This window comes from Jaculus jaculus, chromosome 8 (genome assembly GCF_020740685.1).
Source record: "Jaculus jaculus isolate mJacJac1 chromosome 8, mJacJac1.mat.Y.cur, whole genome shotgun sequence".
Lineage (NCBI taxonomy): Eukaryota > Metazoa > Chordata > Mammalia > Rodentia > Dipodidae > Jaculus > Jaculus jaculus.
In genome coordinates, this window is record NC_059109.1 from 124,250,491 (window position 1) to 124,274,916 (window position 24,426).

Below are 24,426 nucleotides of genomic sequence, written 5' to 3' on the forward strand. Positions count from 1 at the left end.
AGAGGTAGGAGGATCACCGTGAGTTCGAGGCCACCCTGAGACTCCATAGTGAATTCCAGGTCAGCCTGGGCTAGAGTGAGACCTTACCTCGAAAACAAACAAAAAAAAAAAAAGCCAGAAGCCATGGTGAGCTTCTGTGATCCCAGCAACTGATGGTGAGACAGAAGGCAGACATGAACACGTTTACACACACAACTAGAAATTTAAAATGTATGTATTGAAATATGTATCTATACACACACACACACACACACACACACACACACACACACACACACTATGGTACAGATAAAATCCATGTCAAAACCATGTGAATGAAAATAGGATTCATCCTCTGGTTGAAAGTGAGCAAACTTTGGAAAGAATTCTAGAATAATTGACCAGAAATATATTAGGATACAGAGTCTACAAAGCTCTCTTACTCTGGTGTTTGAGAGTGGAAGGACAGTTTGACATACTAAACTGCTAGACCACATAGCTGAGACGAGACCTACACACCTGACTGCGAGAAGCACGTCCTATGTAAGAACGCCAGAGACGGAGACGTCAGTCGTTTCAAACATGACGCCCACCCCCAGGGAAGCAGCCCGCTCAAAGCCTGTGCCTCAGAAGCCTCACCTGTCTCTGGGTAACAGCGCCAGCAAGGGTTCATTCAGTAATGCTTAATGACACAAATAATATAAGGCAGGCCACCTAGTTTATTCAAATCAATCTAAATCTTCAATCTCTGGCTCAACAAAAACAAAAAAATCTTCAATGACACAAATCTTGTGTTAATTCAAACAATTTAAATCAGTCTTATAATATCTAATTTTCTGGGCTGGAATCTACAACATGACAAGTGTTCAGTTCAGTTACAAAACTACATTTGAGTTTTCCTTGGCTGCCAAATCTTAAGCAGGTCTGAACAAATGCTGTTTTACAAAGGGTTTCACTCTATGGCCTCTGCTGCCAGTCTCAAGTAATTATGGTTTCTTCGTCCCTCAGGAACATTTCTAGAGAGATTTTATTTGACCTGCTTGACAGGTACATAAGAACTCAGTAAACTCAAAGAATGAAGATTAACTGAGATGCCAAGAAAAGTTTTTATTGCAAGCACAGTGAGCAGAAAGAGATGTCTTCTCACACAAAGTGGTCACCAGGTCTCTGCCATTAACTAAACTTCTGACAACCCTTCATTGGTCTAAAGCACACGAATGACTGAGCCTCTTGCTATCAGGTGTACATCATCTCTGCCATGTGGGACATCTTCTTGGGGATATATAAGTAATACTCCATGTAGCCTGATAGGTCCTCAATGGTCACATCATCCACATAGACTCGAGCTTGCTCAGAGCAGGAGCGGGGAGAGCCGGACAGAGTTCTGGAGTGCAGTGACTGAGAGTAGTCCTCAAGTGATCTCCGTTCTGGGGCCAGGGGAGGGACACTCTGCAGACCTGAAAAGGAATACACTTCCATATCATGCCACCTCTTACACTGGCACTCTTTGCCTACACATGCACATGGCTTGCCCTGGCTTAGCTTGGAAACAGAGCCAAAGTCAGAGAGATCGTTGGCCTTAAGACTTGCTTGGGAGACTTGGGTAGCATCACAGGAGTCTTCTGTTTTGTTCTCCGATGGAAGCCTTGGAACGGAAGGTCTCAAAGGCTCAGTGACTGGCCCTGTGTGATTCGTGTCGAGAGAAGAAGTGCTTTCTCCTGCACTGAACTCTTGTGGGGTTGAAATTCCCAGCGCACTGCTGCCATCGAGAGGCTCAGTCTGGCTTCTGTGCTTGAGCTGACTGTTGGATGAAGATGCTATTGTACTGCAATGGATGAATTTTGGAGGATGAAGGACGGGAGACTTAGAACGCCGTCGACGTTGGGTTCTCACTGCTCCTCGTGAAGATTTTCTAGTAGACCTAGAAGGTAAAAAGACAAGGAGATACTGTGATACAGAGCCCTATTCCTAAGAGATTTTGTATAATACTTGGAAACATGTCCTAGAGTGTGAAGTCATAAATTTCCCCCACAAAGGTATGTCTGCCTCCATTTTCAAACTGCTGAATTCTTTGTGTCTTAAAAGTTAACAAGCTATAGAAACAAATGAAATAATGGAATCACTGGGCAAAATATGGGAGATGGAACACCTGGCTGTCTCCCATCCTAACCTTGTGAGTATGGGAGAAACACAAACTGATTTTGTAAAGCAAATGTCCAAACTTTTGACTTAACACTGTCATCTATACAATGTGTTGGGCTGCATTCACAACTATGCTGGGATGCAAGCAGCCCAAAGACTGGATGTTCCTGCTCAAGCCAAATGCTGTCCCCTCAGCCTGAATATAGGTTCGGATAATGTCACAAAAAGACTTGCTAAGCCAGTATTAAACAGAGCATCAGATTTAGGACTCATTTCTATTTCTGATAACAGCAAACAAAAACCAAACAAGGGCTGGAGAGATGGCTCAACAGTTAAGGTGCTTGGTTGCAAAGCCTAAGGACCCAAGTTTGATTCCCTAGTATTCACATAAAGCCAGATGTTCAATGTGGCGCATGCACCTGGAGTTTATTTACAGTGGCTGGAGGCCCTGGCATACCCATATTCTCTCCCCCCACCACTCCACCTCTCTCTCTCTTAAATAAATTAAATATATTTAAAAAAAAAACCATACAAACAAGAAATAACAACAATAGGGGTGGAGAAATGACTCAGCAGTTAAGGACCTTACCTACAAAGTCTAGCAACCTGGACTTGATTCCCCGGCACCCACGTAAAGTCAGATGCACAGGTCCTCTGACCTCTGCCTCCTGAGTGCTAGGATTAAAGGCGTGCACCACCACAACTGGCCTTCTCATAAATATTTTTAAAAGATAGAAAAATGTGGTAGAAGATTAAACTACTACAGCCACTATGGAAATCAATATAGAGGTTTCTCCAAAAATTAAAAATGAAACGACCATACCATATAACCTAGCTATATGACTCCTGGGCATATACCCAAATAACTCTCTATTTCTTACCACAGATGCTGAACATCTATGTTTATTATTGCACTATTCACAATAGCAAGGAACTAGAACTAGCCTAGATATTTATCAACAAATGAATAATTAAAATATAAAACCATGATATAATCTACACATACACACACAAAAAATAATTTTTTTTGTTAATGAGGTAGGGTCTCACTCTAGCCCAGGCTGAACTGGAATTCACTATGTAGTCTCAGGGTGGCCTTAAGCTCACAGTGATCCTCCTACCTCTGCCTCCTGAGTGCTGGGATTAAAGGTACCACCCATACCTGGTGACACAATGGAATTTTATTCAGTTGTAAAGAGAAATGAAATATGAGATTCTCAGAAAAAAATAGAATACAAAGTATTATATTAAGCTAGGTAACCTAGACTTAAGACACAAAGTGGCATATGTGCAGTTCATCTGTAGTGACAAAAGACCCTAGTTCACCCATTCTCCCTCTCACTTTCTGCTTGCAAATAAAAATATTTTTAAAAAAGAATGACAAAAATCACATGTTCTCTCTCATATGTAAACCCTAGCTTATAATGTTTACATGCATGCATACATGTGGTGGTGAGTGGGGGGAGAAATTGGGCACATATGACAGACATGGATGGAAGGGTTCAAGAGGACTGCAGAGGGTTGGGAAAATCAATTAAAAACATTGTTTAAAAATGCCAGAATTGGCCTGGAGGGACGGCCTAGTGGTTAAGGCGCTTAACTAGAAAGCCTAAGGACCCAGGGCAATTCTGTAAGACCCATATAAGCCAATGCACAAGGTGGCACATGTGTCTGGAGTTTGCTTGCAGCGGCTGGAGGCCCTGGCACACCCATTCTTTGTGTGTGTGTGTGTGTGCACGTGTGCGCGTGTGTGTATGTGTGTATGTCTCAAGTAATATAAACCAAATAAAAACAAATAAAAATGCCAGAGTGTAATCTAATACTGAGCAAGCCAATTAAAAATTTTTAAATAGCCGGGCATGGTGGTGCACGCCTTTAATCCCAGCACTTGGGAGGCAAACATAGGAAGATCACCATGAGTTCAAAGCCACCCTGAGACTACAAAGTGAATTCCAGGTCAGCCTGGGCTAGAGCGAGACCCTACCTCAAAAAAAAAAAAAAATTAAAATTGAAAGAAATTGAAATTTATGGGCTGAAGAATGAAGGCACACGTCTGTAAGGCCAGAACATGGGAAGATGAGGCAGGGAGATTATGAGCTCAAGGCCAGCCTAGGCTACATAGTAAGATCGTGTACAAAAAAATAGACAGTGTAGAATATATATTGCTAAGGAAAGAACTGTTGTACTAGAAGATAAATCTGAATTATTCATAGCAGGTGCCAGCAAACTGCAGCCTGCAGGATAATTTAAATCTGAACTCGAGGCTGGGCAGACTGCTTAGTGGTTAAAAGCACTTGCTTGCAAAGCCTATCAACTTGGGTTCAATTCCCCAGTACCCACCCACATAGAACCAGATACACAGAGTGGCATAAGTATTTAGACTTCATTTGCAGTGAGTGGCAAGAGGACCTGGCATGCCCTCTTTCTCCTCCCTCTGTTTGCAAATAAATATACTCTTAAAAATCCGGGGTCACACATAAGCCAGATGCACAGCGTGGTATATACGTCTGGAATTTGTTTGCAGTGGCTGGACACCCTCGTGTGCACATTCTCTCTCTTCCCTCTCCCTCTTTCTCTCTCTCAAATAAATAAATAAAAATAAAATATTTTTTTAAAAATCAATAAGGTAGGAGAGCTATTGAGGAAGATTCTTGATGTCAACATCTCTCTTCCACGTTCATGTGCACGCATGTATACATACTCTCATATATATATGCCTACACATATATGAATATGCATGCACACACTTGCACACTATAAACATATCCAAACCATTAAAAAAACAGTAAAAGAAGGCTGGGACTAAAGCCCAGCTATAGATCATCAACAAGACCCTAGGCTCAATTCCAAGTATTGCTAAGAAATAAGTAAAAAAAGCTTCAGACTTTTATTAAATGTCTAATTGGTACTATTAAACCAATAAGTTTAACTTGAACAATAAGTTAGCAGAAAAGGTATAAAGATAAATTTTAGTACTGCATACTTTATCAGTTTAGGTCCACCACGATTTTTTGATACTAAAGTAGTACAGCCTCATTCTGAAATGGGGGGGGGACCTAACCAGTATTAAAAAGGTATATGCATTTTAGCCTGTCACAGATACTGTAGTTATTGTTCTGTGCTTTTATTTTTCTATCTATACATTAAAAATTTATATCCAATATTATAAAAAAAAAATCTGGGGTCAGGGCTAGAGAGAGGTAGCTAAGTGGTTAAGGTGCTTGCCTGCAAACCTTAGAGCCAGGTTCAACTCCCCAGAAATCACGTAAGCCAGATGTACAAGGCGACCCATACACAAAAGGTGTGTACCTGTCTAGAGTTCGACTGCAGTAGCTAGAGGTCCTGGTGTGCCAATTCGCTCTTTCATTAAAAAAAAAAAAAATGGAGACTGGAGACAGAGCTCACCACTTAAGGTACTGGCTTGCAAAGCATAATTGGTTTGATTCCCCAGTACCCACATAAAGCCAGATGAGATGCGTAATATGGCCCATGCATCGGGAATCTGTTTACAGCAGCTGGAGGCCCTGGCACACCCATTCTTATTCTCTCTCTCTCCTTGCAAAAAAATAAATAAATACAATTTGGACTGGAGAGATGGCTTAGCGGTTAAGGCACCTGCCTGCAAAGCTTAAGGACCCAGGTTCAATTCCCCAGTACCCAACCAGACACACAGGGTAGTACATGTGTCTGGAGTTGGTTTATTACAGTGGCTATAGGTCCTGGCATATTCATTTTCTCTTTCTGTCTATCAAATAAACAATATTTTAAAAATATTTTTAAAAAAGAAAAAAATAATAATTTGAAAATCTGAATCCCTACTTGCTTTGTTTGTTTTGGGACAGCTGAAGATCAAACCAAAGGCCTTTCACTTACGGTGTATTTACTCTACCACTAAATTACACCCTTAGCACCCCCACCTGTTTTGCAAAGCTCAAGTAGACTAGAACTGTGAACCACGGAAACTAGGCTGGAGAGGCCTCCCCTCTTCTCTCTATCCCCCTCCCCCGACTTTCTGGCCAGTAGGCATGTGGCACCATTGTACAAGGCCAGTACTGGCTACCATCCACAAGTTAATCCCTGCTGGGTCCTGGGTTTCAAGAGGTAGAACCACAGTTCAAGAATCTGGTAAATGCCAGGACCTTTAGAGGAAGAAGGGCATGTTGGGATCTGGGTGTTACTGAGAATAAAATGGACTCTGATGCTGTCCCCTATCCACCCGTTCCAGCAGCCTTCTATCTATTCATTTCATTCTGACACTGCCTCAGCAACGGAACCAAGTGTGTCTGTCAGCCAGAAGAGCAGCCCCAGGCAGACAGTGCAAGTTTTCTCTCTTATAAATCCCTACAAAATGTCCTTGGATTTTTGCCTCCAAATCCTATAGTATTTATCATATAATTCTTTGTTTTTTTGTAAAACAATGTCTTACTCTGTAGACAGAGCTCGCCTGGAATTCATGAAGCAGCCCAGGCTGTCCTCCAACTCAAGGCAATCCTCCTGCCTCAGTCTCCAGAGTGCTGGTATTAGAGGTGTGAGCCATTATACCCAGTTTACCAACCTATGACCTAAAGGGTAGTAAAATACTTGGAAAAAAATATAAGAAGGAGTTAAAAGAAAGGGAAGGCAGAGTTACATCTGGAGTCTGATGTAAGGAATGCAGAGGAGTAGGGAGTGGTGGCACATGTCTTTAATCCCAGCACTTGGGAGGCAGAGATAGGAGGAGCTCGAGGCCACCCTGAGACTACATAGTGAATTCCAGGTCAGCCTGAGCTAGAGCAAGACACTACCTCAAAAAAAAAAAAAAAAAAAAACAGAATACAGAGTGGCTGGAGAGATGGCTCAGCGGTTAAGGTGTTTGCCTGCAAAGCTTAAGGACCTGAGTTTAATTCACCAATACCCACATAAGCCAGATAGATGTACAGGTGGCGCTTGTGTCTGGAGTTCGTCTGCAGTGGCTGGAGGCCCTGGCATGCTTATTCTCTCTCTTTCTATCTGTGCCTCCCTCTCTCTCTCTCTCTCAAATAAATAAAAATTTAAAATATTAAAGCATAAGAATAGAATACAGCCAAGTGTGGTGGTGCATGCCTTTAATCCTAGCACTGAGGAGGCAGAGGTAGGAGGATCACCGTGAGTTTGAGGCCACTCTGAGACTCCGTAGTGAATTCTAGATTAACCTGGGCTAGAGTAAAGCCCTGCCTTGAACCCCCCCCCCCAAAAAAAATAGTAATACAGAGAATGAGCTGGGTAATTCCACTCAGTGACAGAGGTACAGAGTGCTTGCCTAGCTTGGGTGAGGCCTTAGGTTCAATCCCAAGTAATGCACAAAAAAAAAAAAAAAAAAGTCAGCCGGGCATGGTGGCGCACGCCTTTAATCCCAGCACTCGGGAGGCAGAGGTAGGAGGATCAGTCTGGGCTAAAATAAGATCCCACTTTTCAGGGGGCGGGTAGGGAAGACAACAACAAAATGAAATAAAGATATGTTCTGGGGTTGGAGAGATGAAGCCTAATGACACAAGTTCGATTCTCCAGGTCCCACATAAGCTAATGCACATGGTGGCACATGCATCTGGAGTTCACCTGCAGTGGCTTAGAAGCTGTTTGTGCCCATTCTCATTCTCTCTCTGTCTCTCTAATAAATAAATAAAAATAAAATCTTAAGAAAAAAGATTATGGGGCTGGAGAGATGGCTTAGTGGTTAAGTGCTTGCCTGTGAAGCCTAAGGACCCCAGTTCGAGGCTCGATTCTCCAGGACCCATGTTAGCCAGATGCATAAGGGGGTGCAGGTGTCTGGAGTTTGTTTGCAGTGACTGGAAGCCCTGGTGCGCCCATTCTCTCTCTCTCTTTCTCTATCTGCCTCTTTTTCTCTGTCATTCTCAAATAAATAAATAAAAATGAACAAACAAACAAACAAAAAAAATATTATGTTCTGGTAAATCAAAGCCAAATATATTTGCCAACAGAACAAGATGTTACATGATTTTTTAAAGAAGCACTGAGTGAATGAAATGGGATGAGAATAAGGAACACACTATGTACATACAAAAAAAAAAAAAAAAAATGAGCTGGGCACGTTGGCCCATGTCTTTAATCCCAGCATTTGGGAGGCAAAGGTAACAGGATCGTCATGAATTCTAGCCACCCTGAGACTACATAGTGAATTCCAGGTCAGCCTGGGCTAGAGAGAGACCCTACCTCAAAAAAAAAAAAATAAATAAAACACCTCCCAGAAAAATCTGACCCTCATCAGATTTATAAAAACATTTTCCCAGAATACCATATTTTTTTGCTCAACTTACTGGGTGTTTTTTTTAAAAAAAAAAATTATCTATTTTGCAAGCAGAGACAGATAGAGAAAAGAGAGACAGAGAGATAGAACCAGGACCTTCAGCCACTGCAAATGAACTCCAGATGCATACTTCAAAAAAGAAATAAAAAAGAAAATGTATTAACTATACTAATTTCAAACAATGTGGACTTTATTTATAACAAATGCCATTAGAAAGCCACATGAGAGGGTTGTGCCTATAGCTCAGTTGGTACAGTGCTTGCCTAGCATAATGAGCTCCAGGTTCAATCCCAGCACCACACAGGCCAGGTGTGGTGGTCCACCCCTGTAATCCCACCATTCAGGAGGTAGAGGCAGAAAGATCAAAAGTTCAAGGTCATCCTTGACTACATAGAGATTTCAAGACCATCCTGGGCTACATGAGACCATCTAAAAAAACAAACAAAATCCTCACAACTACATAATACAAGTTTCAATTCACTGAGAAGAAAATATTCTAAATTAGAATGAATCGAACAAAATAATCCCCCAAATACATAAAGCAAAAATACAGAACTTAAAGAGAAAATAGACCAATTCACACCCATAGAGGAGATTTCAGCATACTTCTCAATCACTAAGTCAAGCTGAAAAAAAAATTTTTTTTTCATTATTTAAATGACTACTAAAAACCTGACTATGGACATAGAATGCAAGAACAGTTAAAGACACATTCTTCTCAAGCTTAAACTGGACTAGGCCACACAGAATGTCTCAGTAAATTCAGAAATAGGAATGGTAAAGCCAGGCATGGTGGTGGCTGACCTCTGTCATCGCAGCATTTGGGAGGCTGAAGCAGGAGGATCACAAGTTTAAAGTTAGCCTGGGCTAAATAGTGAGACCTTGTCTGACAAGAATCATTAGGTCTTAAAAAGAAAAACAAACAAATAAATAAAAAGAATCATTAGGTCTTGGGCTGTAAATCATAGCGTACTTTCTTCTTGGATACTTGGGAAAGAAAATCCAGTAATATTTGCAAGGTACTAGGATAAAAACTCTCTCAGTAAGAAGCTCTTACCCATGCCAACTGTCTTTAGATGCGCACGCGGTTTTGGGTTTGGAATCCTCGACTGCTGTTCTGACTGATGCTCTGACACTCGTGCCTTCTCCCACAGACAGTGATATGACAGACCTGAAGACAGAAATCAAGTTTACTGCCATGAAAAGCTGTACAACGAAGCTGGGCATGGTGGTGCATGCCTTTAATTCCAGTACTCAGGAGGCAGAGATAGGAGGATTGCTGAGTTTGAAGCCAACCTAGAACTATACAGTTAGTTCCAGGTCAGCCTGGGCTACAGTGAGACCCTACCTCAAAAAAACAAAACAAAGAGATTAGGCAAAGGAGAGCTGGGGAGAGGGCTAATTAAAATCTTAGAGGATATAAATAAATCATACGGAAACCTACTTTTTTGGCCAATAGAACACTCAGGAGCCATAGACTGTTACTAAAATTTTAGTGCTAAGGATGGGATAACCTCCAGTGTGTTGTTGGCCAGGGAGGTCCCTGATGCCCCTAAAATATTACAGACGATTGCCAAGACCCTTGGTTTCCCACCAGGGATAGATGGTAAGACCCTACTGCCAAAGGCTCCACATACTTGGGCTGCAAGGCCACTGAGAAATCCTGCTGGAACTGAGCTGATAAGCTCCACCATGCAGACCAGCTGACAGAAAGCTGGAAGAAGCCATTCTGCATGCAGCTCAATGGGAGAGAAATCACCAGTGAAGATATTCAACAGTGGACACTGCAAGCCTTATATTTGGCCAGCCAGGCTACATGAGCCAACGGGAGCAATAGTGGCATATCTGTCATGGTGGAAACCAACTGCCCTGTAAATGGACTGGAGGCCTGCTCCATGGGACGGAATACATCCCTGATACTGAAAACCTAAAACAGGAGAAGTCATGAGCCCTAGGGGTGTAACATCTGCTGCTGTCTGGCTAAATGTATATATTATGCTCATCAAACTGCCCTGTAAGCACTTTTCTTAATGTTCATACCCACATATTAATGCTACTCTCACTTTGGGTAGAGAACATTCTCTTTTCAGATGGCAGTAACCTCAGGATGGCTCAGAAGGCCTCATGGTGCTGGGAAGAAGTGACAGAGGAGTGCTCAGCAGTGCAATATCTCTATCATACCTTCCAAGGATCAGGGTCCATTGCGGAAGAGGTGACAGAAAGAATGTAAGAGCCAAAGGAAGGATAGGACTCCTTACAACATGCTCCTCCAGTCACAAGATGGCCTGTATATCCATGACCTCTCATGATACTACCTACACAAGACCATCATAATTGGAGGAAAAGACCATGATATCAAAATAAAAAAGAGCCTGATTGAGAGGGGAAGGGGATATGATGGAGAATGGAGTTACAAAGGGGAAAGTGGGGAGTGGAGGGCATTACCATGGGATATTGTTTATAATCATGGAAATTGTTAATAAAAATAAAAAGTTAAAAAAAAACAACAACAAAAGAAAAGTCAGGCATGGTGGAGCATGCCTTTAATCCAAGCACTCGGGAGGCAGAGGTAAGAAGATCACTGTGAGTTCAAGGCCGCCCTGAAACTACATAGTGAATTCCAGATCAGCCTGGGCTAGAGTGAGATCTTACCTCGAAAAAAACAACAATAGCAACAAAAAGATAAAAAGAAAAATTGCTCAGTTTTAAATCCTCCAAAACCAAATTTAGAGGACCCATAAAAGCCCATAGTTGCAAAATCGCAAGCCAAAAAATGACTTTTAATTTCAACCAGCAGTGCAGTGGGATATAAATAGACTTCCAGGCTGTTTATCTGGGGCAGATCAAGCCTTATGTCCAGAAAGAATGCTAATGACACTGACCACTGGTTTTATGCACGCAAACCAGAGCTGTGGGTACTAAGTTTGGGAGCATAGCCTTTAGAGGAGTTAATCCAACTTGAAAGTGATCAGATGCTTAAATACACATAACGTTTAGAAAATATTCTAATTGTTACAACTAATGAACTTGAAATATTACTCAAAGTTAAATCTTTAGTTTAAAAGTATGAATATGGGTTCCCAGTAAAGAACAATTTCAAGAAAGAACAAGAATTATCTATCATCTCACAATCCAGAAAAAACCAACATCAACATTTTGATATAAATACTTCTAGAACACAGGCATATGCACACCAATACACACATCCTTTCAAAAAAGAAAATTTATTAAACTAGAAAAAAATTTACTAAAACATAATTTAAAAGTAGCTGGGGGCTGGAGAGATGGCTTAGCGGTCAAGCGCTTGCCTGTGAAGCCTAAGGACCCCGGTTCGAGGCTCGGTTCCCCAGGTCCCACGTTAGCCAGATGCACAAGGGGGCGCACGCGTCTGGAGTTCGTTTGCAGAGGCTGGAAGCCCTGGCGTGCCCATTCTCTCTCTCCCCCTCTATCTGTCTTTCTCTGTGCGTCTGTCGCTCTCAAATAAATAAATAATGGACAAAAAAATATTAAAAAAAGTAGCTGGGCATGGTGGGGCACGCCTTTAATCCCAGCACTCAGGAGGCAAAGGTAGCAGAATCAGAGGTAGAAGGATTATTGTGAGTTTGAGGCCAGCCTGGGCTAGAGTGAGACCCTACCTCCGGGGAGGGGGTGGGAAGAGTAACTGGGGGGCTAGAAAGATGGCGCAGCAGTTTAGGCACTTGCCTGCAAAGCCTAAGGACCCAGGTTTGATGAAAAGCCAGATGCACAAAATAGCACATGCATCTGGAGTTCGATTGCAGCGGCTAGGGGCCCTGGCGTGTCCATTCTCTCTCTCTTATAAATAAATAAATACATTTTTAAAGTAACTGCAGACTGGAAAGATGACTTAGTGGTTGAGGCACTGCCTGCGAAGCCCAAGGACCCACATTCAATTCCCCAGTACCCACGAACACCAGATGCACAAGGTAGTGCAAGCATCAGGAGTTTAGCAGTGGCTGGAGGCCCTGGCATGACGGTTCTCTCTATCTGCCTCTTTCTCTCTCTCTCTCAAAGAAATATTTTTTTTTAACAAAAAAGTAACTGGGAATACCTTAAACACCCAACAAGAGAAAAATACTTATTTTTTGAAATTATGGTAATCTACACAATAGAATATTAGGAACTAATTAAAAATTACACATAGAGGGCTGGAGGGATGGCTTAGTGGTCTGCCTGCAAAGCCAAAGGACCTAGGTTCGATTTCCCCAGGACCCACATTAGCCATATGCACAAGGGGACGCATGCATCTGGACTTCATTTGCAGTGGCTGGAGGCCTTGGCGCGCCCATTCTCTCTCTCTCTCTCTCTCTTCCTCTGTCAAATAAAAAATAAAATATATATTTTTTTAATTATATAAGAGAGCCAGGTGTGATGGCACATGCCTTTAATCCCAGCACTTGTGAGGCAGAGGTAGGATGATCGCCGAGAGTTCGAGGCCACCCTGATACTACATAGTGAATTCCAGGTCAGCCTGGACTAGAGTGAATTATATAATTATATATATAATTATATATATTATATATATATATAATTATATATACATATAATTATATAAATAACCCTAACCCTAACCTTACCCTGAAAAAACAAGCAAACAAAAAATTACATATAGAAAGCCAGGCTGGGAGCCAGCATTTGGAAGGTAGAGGCAAGAGGACTATGGTAAATTCCAGGACAGCTTGGTCTACCTTTTGTGGGGAAGGGAACATTGAATTAGGGTCTTACTGTAGCCCAGGCTGGCCTCAAACTCATAGTGATCCTCCTACCTCTGCTTCCCAAATAACTGAAGTTGTACACCACTGTGCATGTGGTAGGCCAACTTGGTCTACTTTTAATGACATGACAACATGTTTATAATATTAGGAGAAACAAGTATGGGTAAACATCTATAAATATATTATGATCTCAACCACTATACCTGTAATCCCAGCACTCAAGAGGCTGATAAATATCACAAGTTTAAGCAACATGACCAGACACTGTCTCAGAAAGCAAAAGGCAAACCAAAAGCAAAAAAAGTACATGGTGTTGTAACATGTGGTCTGAAGATTAAATTGTGACTTTTAGGTTTTTTGTCTTTTTTTTCTATAATATTTATTTGTGAGCAAAGAGAAAGAGAGATAGAGAATGGGCACACTAGCTCTAGATGCATGAGCCACTTTTAACATATAGCTTCAAGTGGGCACTGGGGAACTCAAACCCAGGCCAGGAAGCTTTGCAAGCAAGTGCCTTTAACCCCTAAGCCATCTCCCTAGCTCTAAATGTTATTGTTTTATAGTCAATTAAAAGAATTGTGTTATAGAAAATACAGAGACATTTGTCCTGGTAAGACAAATACCATTGGGAAACAAAACCTGTTGAACAGGCCCATGCTAAATTCCTGGCAACGTTTGGTTATTGTATGAGTCAGTCTCTTGGAAGTCCCATCAGCATGGTGCACTGGCAACAGTGTACAACAACTAGAACTGTACACTGCGAAGACTATGCAAGTCTTACTCTGCTTAGTCACACTCATGACTCATCCTTCTCTTATTTGGTTTTCTCAGATGTTTTCCACTGCTTCTTCTCTTCCTAATAATTTTAATGAAGGCAGATCACAAGCTACAAATATATAATTTTCAACTCTTCATCAGACAGATACTTTGCAAGATATTTATAATGGTCTAAGTAATTTTTTCATCAGGGAAAAAAAAAAGATTTATTATAAAGCTACACAGTTAAGAAACAAGAATAATGATACAAGGATGAATAACCCAACCAAAGAAGAACAGAGTACCAAGTAGTTCCAAGTAATCACCCCACCCCTGAGCTCAAATCTCATTTTGGCCCAGGCTGACCTGGAAGTTACTCTGTAGCTCCAGGCTGGCCTCAAATTCAAGATTCTTCTATCTCTGCCTCTCAAATGCTGGGATTAAAGGTATGTGCCACCACACTCAGCTCCAAGAAATTTTGCCATAGTAACATCTTAAGTTTACAATCCTATTCCTTGAGACGCGAGAAGCAATGTCTGTGTATGAAGACTTACTTACAGAGGTTTATACAAAAGTTATATGCATATATTCCTATACATTTCTTATTTTAAAAAGTTACTTCTACCCCCCCCCCAAAAAAAAGAAAAATCACAAGTGGCTGGTCAATGACTGGAGATATAAGGTCAGTGGTAGAGTGCTAGGTGCTGAATTCTATCCTCAGCACTCTCTCGCTCCTGTACACAAGCCAAAAGAAGCAGTGACAATGACAAAAAGATGATGTGAGACGGGCATGGTGGCACACACCTTTAATCCCAGCACTCGGGAGGCAGAGGTAGGAGGATCACCATGAGTTTGAGGCCACTCGGAGACTCCATAGTGAATTTCAGAGCAGCCTGAACTAGAGTAAAACCCTACCTTAAAAACTATGATAGCATATCCTTTTAATTCATTAATTCCAACACTTAGAAAATGAGGCAGAAGGATCAAGAATTGGAGGCTACCCTGGGCTATATAGTAAGAACTTATCTAAGCAAAAAAGGCCCATCACAGTACTGGCAAGATAAACATACTGTGAAAAGTAGTTCTGAAGTATTACAGAAGCAAATGTGAGTCTCTCAATATTTACCGTGCAAATCTTCTAGCATCAAAATTCTCATCTGAGCCAGGCATGGTGGCGTGAATTTGAGGCCACCCTGAGACTACATAGGGAATTCCAGGTCAGCCTGAGCTAGAGTGGGACCCTACCTTGAAAACAAAACAAAGCAAAACAAAAAAGCTGGGTGTGGTGGTACGCGCCTTTAATCCCAGCACTCAGGAAGCAGAGGTAGGCGAACACTGTGAATTCGAGGCCACCCTGAGACTATATAATCAATTCCAGGTCAGCCTGAGCCAGAGTGAGACCTTACCTCAAAAAACCAATAAAATAAAATAAAATTCTCCTCTGAGGGCCTGGGGAAATGGCTTAGCAAAGGGCTTCCTTGCAAAGCCTGCTGACTCAGGCTCAAATCCCCCAGTCACCCACATAAAGCTAGACATTCATTCATTTGCAGTAGCAAGAGACTGTGAAGGTTGTGCATGGGCATGCACAAATAAATTCTAATTTCATAGGCCAATCTACTTAATTTTTGCTTTGTACTAGGTACTACATGCATTCTTTTTTCATACTGTTTCCAAGGAACCATAGAAGAATGGTTAAGAGCACAGTTTTTGGGTTGGACGCTTAGGGTTTAAAATGCTGACTCTGAACTGAAATGACCGTAGTATCTATTGCCCATGATAGCAGGGAGAATGGAATAATGTGCTCACAGAACTCAGACCAGTATTGACGGCATGTTGGTGATTACTATTACTTGCTAGAAACTGTTCTTCTCTAAGCTTCCAGTGTTTGGTTTCCATTCACACAAAGAAAACACTTTATATTCATTACAATTCAGATATTTCTTTTGGCTTGGGACAAAGAACGGGGACAAGAAAAGACTTATACAGAACATTTTGCACAGGGCAAAATATTAATATTCAGGCAGCAGCTGGTGTGCAGGTGCTCTAATTAATATGGCCAAAGGGTCCAAGTTTATTGATCTCAGTGACAGAACCCTACTGAACAGAGGTTTCCATAGTGATAGACTCAGCAACCACAGACCATGAAATCAACAATGTCTTCATAGATTTCTACTGGGCCAATTCACTTCTGTTGAAAAAAAACTAAGATTCTCTTGAGATGTATGAGCAAATCCCTAATGCGATACTGCTTGCTAAGCTTTGATTAAATAGTAAAAGAGGTTGCCTCAAAGTTAAGGAAAACTAAAACACTCAACCGCGGAGTACAAATAAACTGCTACTTTCCCAATTTAACAGAAGCACTTCTTGCAACTACAATCAAAATATTTTATATATACATAAAAACTGTCAATACCAAGTTTTTCTAAAAAGCAAGAAATATATCTTGCTAAACACACTCATTTGAAGATAAAATTTTACTTCTTTCTAGTCAAAAACAAAACCCACAGAAGCACTTCTTTTAAATACTGTGCAGAGTTTGGTAGACTGTCACATTATTGATTTTCACATCTTCTATGGCAATGAGGAACATTAAAAGATGAAGCACACTTTCAAGGGAAAGGACAGTTAAAACCAGTAAACAATTCCAAACACAGTTAATTACCCTGATGCATCCACTCTTAATTTCTTGAAGGCAGTTTGTAGACTCTCCTCCTCTCCATCTTTGGCTTCGGATTTCATTGTGAAAGTTTTTGCCCTACTATGGATGTTCCCGTTAATACTGAAAAGGAAAATAAAAACAAGATAAGCAAAATAAAAATAGGTAAGATCAAAAGTACATTTCTTGTTAAAAATCTGTATCTGGGCTGTGGATGTAGCCCAGTGATAAGACTGCTTGCCATGGTGGGGCGAGGGGGGTGGCACAGTGAACATACTTGCCACTCAAGCTGAAATACCCGAATTTGGTCACTAGACCCCACGTAGAGTCAAAAGAGTTCTGTAATCCCAGCACAGTGTGATGGGGAACAGAGACAAAGCGGACAGGAATAATTCTTGGAAGCTCGTGGCCAGCATAGCAAAGAACAGCAGCAGAGCAAGAATCCTTAAAGAGAAACTCTGCCAAGTGAGGTAGAAAGGCAGCTACAGGAGAGCTGCCTTCTGACCTCCACATGCGCTTGCACCCGCGCTTGCTCTCACATTCGCTCTCGCGTGCAGACAGACAGAGAGACATACACAAAATCAACAGAAACGTACATCTTTTTAAATATGCATAGACTTCTTTTTGTTTTGTTTTCCGAGGTAGGATCTTGTTCTAGCCCAGACTGACCTGGAATTCACTATGGAGTCTCAGGGTGGCCACAAACTCATGGTGATCCTCCTACCTTTACCTTCCATATGCTGGGGTTAAATGCATGCACCACCATGGCTGACCGCAGAATAGACTTATTTTTTAAAGAACATATGAAATACAAAAACGTTTTGTACTAAGTCAAAAGTTTAACTGCCTAATCAGTACTTGAAGTCAATATCCTGTTACCTAAAACCTGCTTCAGGACATTCTACCCAAAGAGAAAATGTCCCTAGTTGTACACATCTAGAAACTTATTTTTTGTTTGTTTGTATGGCTGGTTTTTCAAAGTAGGGTCTCCCTCCAGCCCTAGAATTCACTATGTAGTCTCAGGGAGACCTGAATTCATGGCAATCCTCCCACTTCTGCCTCCAGAAGTACTGGGGTTAAAGGTATATGCTACCACGCCCAGCCTTAAACTGACTTTAACACCAGAAAAAAGGAAAGAGGGAAAAGCTCAAACTCTAACATTCTGATCCTTTAACATGCTACTGATATTTTCTAGTCTAGCCCTAACAATTCTTTTCTTTAAAATGTTATTGCCGGGTGTGGTGGCACACACCTTTAATCCCAGGATCAAGCCCACCCTAAGACTTCAGAGTGAATTCCAGGCTAGCCTAGACTAGAGTGAAACTCTACCTCAAAAAAATACACACACACACACACACACACACACACACACACACACTATTAATTTATTTTCAGAGAAAAAGAGAGAGAATGGGAACAGAAGGGACTCCAGGCACTGCAAACAAACTCCAGATGCATGTGCTACCTTGTGCATCTGACTTTATATGGGTACTATGGACCTTACAATTCTTATTAAGTATTACTTCATGAAACATGATGCCATTTCTACCACTTTTCTAAAGCAATCATGGTCCAGATATCAATACACATGAAGACATTTTTTGAAAAAAACAAGATGTTATCATTGTTAGAAAAGCATTAGCAACTTATTTTAAGGTTGGGGTGATGGCTCAGTGGTTAAAGGCACTTGCCTGCAAAGCTTGCCACCCCGGGTTCAAATCCCTAAAATCCACATACATCAGATGCACAAAGTGGCACATGCATTTGGGGTTCGCTTGCAATAGCAAAGAAATGTCTTTCAATGATTGTTGATAATTTTATACTCACCTACTTTTTGTTAAAACAGCTTACTACTAATTATTTTACAAGAGACAGTACACTTACAGCACAAAAAATAAAAGAAAAATAAAGGGCAGAACTTTTCTTTAGTCATGAGAAAGTAGGAAATTAAAAAACCACAAATTAGACAGGTGTGGTGGCATGTGTCTTTAATCCCAGCATTTGGGAGGCAGAGGCAGGAGAATAACTCTGAGTTTGAGGCTACCCACAGAATACATAGTGAGTTCCAGGTCAGCCTGGGGTATAGCAAAACCCTACCTCAAAAAAAAAGGGGAGGTTGGAGGGATGCCTTAGTGGTTAAGGCATTTGCCTACAAAGCCAAAGGACCCAGGTTCGATCCCCCAGGACCCACGTTAGCCAGATGCACAAGGGGGTGCACACGTCTGGACTTTGTTTGCAGTGGCTGGGGGCCCTGGCATGCCCATTCTCTCTCTCCCTTTCTCTGTCAAATAAATAAATTAATTAAATAAAGCATAAATTGTCCTATGAATGTGACTTTACATGATTTCTCTTAATCAACCAGTTTGACTAATCCAACCTCTCAGTTTCTTCTGCCCTGATTTATTTTTATACTTTAAAAACAAGGGGGATGAGAGACCAAATGAAGTAACAAGAAACACAACAAAATAAGTCAATTAATAAGTTCTTGGAACTGGGCGTGGTGGTGCAAGCCTTTATCCCAGCACTGGGGAGGCAGAAGTGGGACGATCGCCAAGTTCAAGACCACCCTGAGACTACATAGTGAATTCCAGGTCAGCCTGAGCTACAGTAAAACTCTACCTCAAAAAATAATAATAATAATAATAATTTCCTGGGGCTGAAGAGATGGCTTAGCAGTTAAGGTGCTTGCCTATGAAGCCTAAGGACCCAGGTTCGACTCCCCAGAACCTACATAAGCCAGATACACAAAGTGGCGCATACATATGTAGTTAGTTTGAAGCGGCTGGAGGCCCTGACGTACACATTCTCTCTCTCTCTCCCTCTGTAATAAATAAATTATTCTTAGGCAGAGGTAGGAGGATCGCCGAGAGTTCAAGGCCATCCTGAGACTACATAGTGAATTCCAGGTCAGCCTGAGCCAGAGTGAGACCCTACCTCGAAAAACCAAAAAAAAATAAAAAATAAAAAAATAAATTATTCTTTAAAAATGATGTTTAAAGCAAAGGATGCACTTTACCTCTATTTCTACGCTGGTACCCCTAAACCTTACCCCCCACCCCCTACCCCCAGGCACCCTCAGAGGGAGCAGTGCCTCTGTGTAGATCCTTAGGATCTCTGATTCTTTATCTGCTCATCTTTGGTGGTATTGTGAGACCTCTAATATTCCAAAGGTCAAGATGTCACAATGTCTTGACATTTATGTGTATGTGCAGTCTCAAACTTAGCTAGCTTTCACCTCAACAGCAGAAGACCAAGAATGTCAACTTACTCTCCACACATATTTAGCTGATTTATTTAACAAGGAAATAAACATGAGGAAACACTGCTCACACAACTGCATGCTTCACTGGTCTCTAATTCTTCCCCATGAGAGTAAGACCACTCCAAATACACAATGTTGTATACCTAGGTGGGAGGCTGAGCAAGTATCGCAAATTCTAACGTATCTGGGGCTTCAAGCATCTAAAAAGGTCTATCACAGGTTGTAAACAAATCCCTTCTGCTGCCATCTTCTCAATTCTTTTATGACCAAACACTCAGCAGTGCCCCCACCCTGAGGACACTGCACAACTCCTCTTTGGGCTTTAGCAGAAATCAGTAATATTTAAATATATATTCACATTTAAGTGTACACTGCTGGATTCTACAGGCAGAAATTCATTTCTCTCACAAATATGTCCAGAGTTCCTAGCACTAAATCAGATGCTGGGGACAGAAAGGTGAACTTGACACACAAATGGTGTGAGAATTTCATTTCTGTAAGGACTACAATCTCATTCCTGCTCTCCAGGATTTACAACATTTTGCTAGCACACACAACTTTTAATTATATAGTGGTGACTTAATAATACAGCAGGTGACCACTCTAGATGTTAATACAAACTCGGTTAACACACTGGTTGACACACATATCTACCACCTAAAAACAAAACAAAATTAAAAATTACCAAAATAACCAAAACTGCCCCAACTCAAAATCTGACTACAAACTAAGACTTTAAGAATGAGGTATTGTCTACACTATTTTCAGAACTCCAGCATTCTGACTACTCATCTTTTCTTCCTCAGTTACTTTAATTAACCTACAGCAAAGGTGAATCTTTAGGTATAACCTTAAAAGCTGGCTCAGAGCATGCTTGTAATTACACAGCCTTGCTTATTACACCCCTCCGGATTGCCAGCTTCTCACTCGCTCAAACTATCAGCTGGACAGCAGAGATCACTGGCTTGACCGTGTTCATCAAAACCTGCAAGAGGGGCTGGAGAGATGACTTAGCGGTTAAGCGCTTGCCTGTGAAGCCTAAGGACCCCGGTTCAAGGCTCGATTCCCCAGGACCCACGTAAGCCAGATGCACAAGGCGGCGCATGCGTCTGCAGTGGCTGGAAGCCCTGGCGCGCCCATTCTCTCTCTCTCTCCCTCCTCCTCTCTGTCACTTACTTTCAAAGAAACAAGTAAAAATAAACAAAAAATTTAAAAAAAAAAACCTGCAAGAGACATGCTGACCCTTTCCATTGCCCTGACTCCTTGCAAGAATCCCCGAAGACAGAGCAAACTTGTAAATAGCCTGTGAAAGTTGCTTCGTATTGTTTTGAACTCTTAACCAAGCCCTCCTTAAAAGTTCAAACCCAATTCCTCGTTCCCATAACCCCAAAGTCGCCGGAGAACCATCCAATACAGTCAGTGCGGGCTCCGCTCGCTCGCTAGCGCGCGCGCGCCTGCCGTGGATGGCAAAGTTAAGGATCTCGAAATCTATTCCAGACCACCGGGAAGCAGGCAGCCCGGAGGAGAAGGAAAAAAACAACCCTGTCCAGCAACCTTCCAAGACACGAAACCCCTGACCAAACCTCTCCCTCTGTCCCCCCCGATCTCCCCGCACACCCACTCAAGTCCCAGGCTCGCAGCACTGCAGTCGAGGCACCGTGCCGCTCCTCTGCACCCGAATCCGGGCCTGCCGCGCCGGAGCGGGGTGGGAGGGTATCAAGGGCCAAGGAAGGCCAGAGAACCTGGGGCGGCTCGGAGAGCCGGGAGCACGCCGAGCCCGGGGGAGCTGTCCAGGGCTTCGGCTCCGTCGGCCCCGGGGTCCCGGGCAGGAGAACCGCGCGCTCCGTCCACGCCACGGGCCAGGAGGAGAGGCTGGAAGCGGAACGGAGGAGCCTCGGCCGCCGAGAAGACGGCTCCGGGGCGCTGGAAAAGGCGGGAAGGAGCAAAGGGCGGCAGGGAAGGCAAAAAGGGGAAGAGGCGACGACGGCAGCACGAGAGCCGGGGGAGGAGGGCGCGCGCCGCGGGAACACACACGGGAAGGCGGGAAACGGCCTCGGCGGAGGGTCAAGGCGCGCGGGGGAATGGGGGGCAGGGGGGCGGGGAGCGCGGCGAGGCCCAGGCCGAGGCCCCGGATCCAGGCGGTGTCACCGGGAGAACGACGCGACCCGAAGCGGACGGACCCCCCAGCCCCGAGGAAACCGCTCGGCGGGGCGGAGAAGATCAGACGCGACGACCGCCGCGGCCCCTCCCCGTCACGTCAGGGATACTTTTACCTCCTCGCAGCTAAAGGCGCTCCGGGGATCCGGTTCCGTCAGTTCAGATCGTCCCTCCGCAAACCGCCGCGCCTCACTGACCCGGATCCAAACCAGCGGAGAGGGGGCGGACCCGCGCCTCTGGAGTCGCACTGCGCCTGCGTCACCCAGGCGCGCGCCCCGCCCACCGCTCACGCCCCGCCCACCCCAGTGACTCGGCAGCGCGTCCAGAGGCCGGTGCGCAGGCGCGTGGAGGCGGCCGCGCCTCTCGCCCGCCCGGCGCCAAGCCCTCTCGGAAGCACGTGCGTCCTGCGTCATTTCCTGTTATTCTTTTCGCTCCCTCCTCCCTCTGGCGTGGGTTTTGCTTCTTGGCAGGCTTTTGGGGCGTGCCTGCTTCCTTTTCCTCGGTCAGGTGAGTGGGCGGTGTCTTGCGCTCGACCTGGGGCTTTCGGTGATGCTACGATCGGGACCGCCTGTGAGGTCGTCTGCATCTCCAGCGCATCGTGGATCGGAGAGCCCGGGAAGGTGCGACACGCCGCCTGCAGCAACAATGCTAGGCCCGACTTGGACCTGAACTGCATTTTTATTTTTATTTTTTTTTTGGTTTTTCGAGGTAGGATCTCGCTCTGGGTCCAGGCTGACCTGGAATTAACTCTGTAGTCTCAGGGTGGCCTTGAACTCATGGCGATCCTCCTACCTCTGCCTCCCGAGTGCTGGGATTAAAGGCGTGCGCCACCACGCCCGGCTGAGCTGCATTTTTTTTATTTTTATTTTTTTGGTTTTTTTTTTAGCCCAGGTTGACCTGGAATTCACTCTGGAGTCTCAGGATGGCCTGGAACTCTCGTAGCGATCCTCCTGTCTTTGCCTCCCGAGTGCTGGGATTAAAGGCGTGCACCACCACGCCCGGCCTGCTTTATTATTATTATTTATTTATTTATTTATTTATTTATTTATTTATTTATTTATTTATTTATTTGGACAGGGTCTCATAAACCTGGAACTCACGTTGCTTTTCCTGCCTCAGGCCTCTCGTGCTTGCATGCATTTGATATCATTGTTAGGCTCGAAGCAAACGTGTTTGGTCTCTGGAACTCGGTTTCTTCATCCGGAAGTTCGACGTTATTTTGGATTTTGGGTTGTTTTCTTTTGTTTTTCCTTCTTCAAGCATGAGCGTCTTTGAAGATTTGGTGAGAGACATTTAGGAACACGGGGAAATATGCACGCATCTTAATCTGTCTGTAATTTTTCGAGATTTTTTATTTGTTTTTTTTTTTTAAGGTAGGGTCTTGCTGTAGCCCAGGCTGACCTGGATTCATTATGTAGTAGTCTCAGGGTGGCCTCGAACTCATAGCGGTCCTCCTTCAGTGTGCTGGGTTTAAAGGAGTGCCCCACCACACCTGGCCCACAACCTGGGCTGTGTCAGCCCAGACTGTCTTGAACTGTGTAGACTCGAGTTCCCTTGAACTCATGGCAATCCACTTATCCACCCTATGGGTACTGGGATTATGTGTGAGCCACCATTCCCGGTTCAAGTTCTGTTATTACAATTATTAATTTGAGAGAGAAAGAGTATAGGCACTCCGGGTCTTCTTGCCGCTCCAGAGGCATGTGCCACTTTGTGTATCACACTAGGGTACTGTTGTGGGCTTGCCTTGCAAAATCACATTTAACCGTGGGTTATCTTCCCAGCCCAGATCTTTTTGTTTGTTTTATTTTTCAAGGTAGGGTCTCTAGCTCAGGCTGACCTGGAATTCACTATATAGTCTCAGGGGGTCCTTGAACTCACACAGTAACTCCCCACAGTCCTCCTACCTCTGCTTCCCGAGTGCTGGGATTAAAGGCTGTACCACCATACCTGGCTTTTAAAAAGCATTTATTTATTTATTTGAGAAAGAGAGGCAAGTAGACAATGGGTGTGTCAGAGCCTCTAGCCACTGCAAATGAACTCCAGATGCATGTGCCATCTTGTACATCTGGTTTACATGGACACTGGTAAATTGAACCTGGATCCTTAGGCTTGGTAGGCAAGAACCTTAACCATTAAGCCATCTCTCTAGCCCCCCACTTTTAAAAAAAATTTTTTGTTTATTTATTTGAGAGCGACAGAGAAAGAGGCAGAGAGAGGGAGAATGGGCGTGCAGGGGCTTCCAGCCACTGCAAATGAACTCCAGACACGAGCGCCCCCTTGTGCATGTGGCTAACATGGGTCCTGGGGAATCCAGCCTCCAACCAGGTCCTCAGGCTTCACAGGCAAGCGCTTAACTGCTAAACCGCCCTTCCAGCCCCAGCTTTTTTAATGCCTGTGGCAGTTGCCCAGCAAGCAGGGAAGGGGTGAGCTGTGAATACAGCACTATCTCAATCAG

General features: G+C 43.4%; 1 protein-coding gene across 4 annotated transcripts; it reads right to left on the minus strand.

The window, feature by feature from the left end:
- Positions 1–680: 680 nt before the first annotated feature.
- Oser1 (oxidative stress responsive serine rich 1) lies at positions 681–22,216 on the minus strand. 4 transcript variants are annotated; one of them, XM_004669295.3, is made up of 4 exons: positions 22,085–22,216; positions 16,556–16,672; positions 9,462–9,575; positions 681–1,900 (listed from the first exon to the last, which is right to left on the minus strand). In XM_004669295.3, exons 2-4 carry the CDS (start codon positions 16,630–16,632, stop codon positions 1,216–1,218), a joined length of 876 nt encoding a protein of 291 aa, XP_004669352.1. In that variant the 5' UTR covers positions 16,633–16,672; positions 22,085–22,216; the 3' UTR covers positions 681–1,215. The 4 variants fall into 4 exon arrangements, with proteins under 4 accessions (XP_004669352.1, XP_045012600.1, XP_045012603.1 ...); XM_045156665.1 differs by lacking the exon at positions 22,085–22,216 and adding an exon at positions 21,554–21,799; XM_045156668.1 differs by lacking the exon at positions 22,085–22,216 and adding an exon at positions 21,433–21,493.
- Between the last annotated feature and the right edge of the window lie 2,210 nt (positions 22,217–24,426).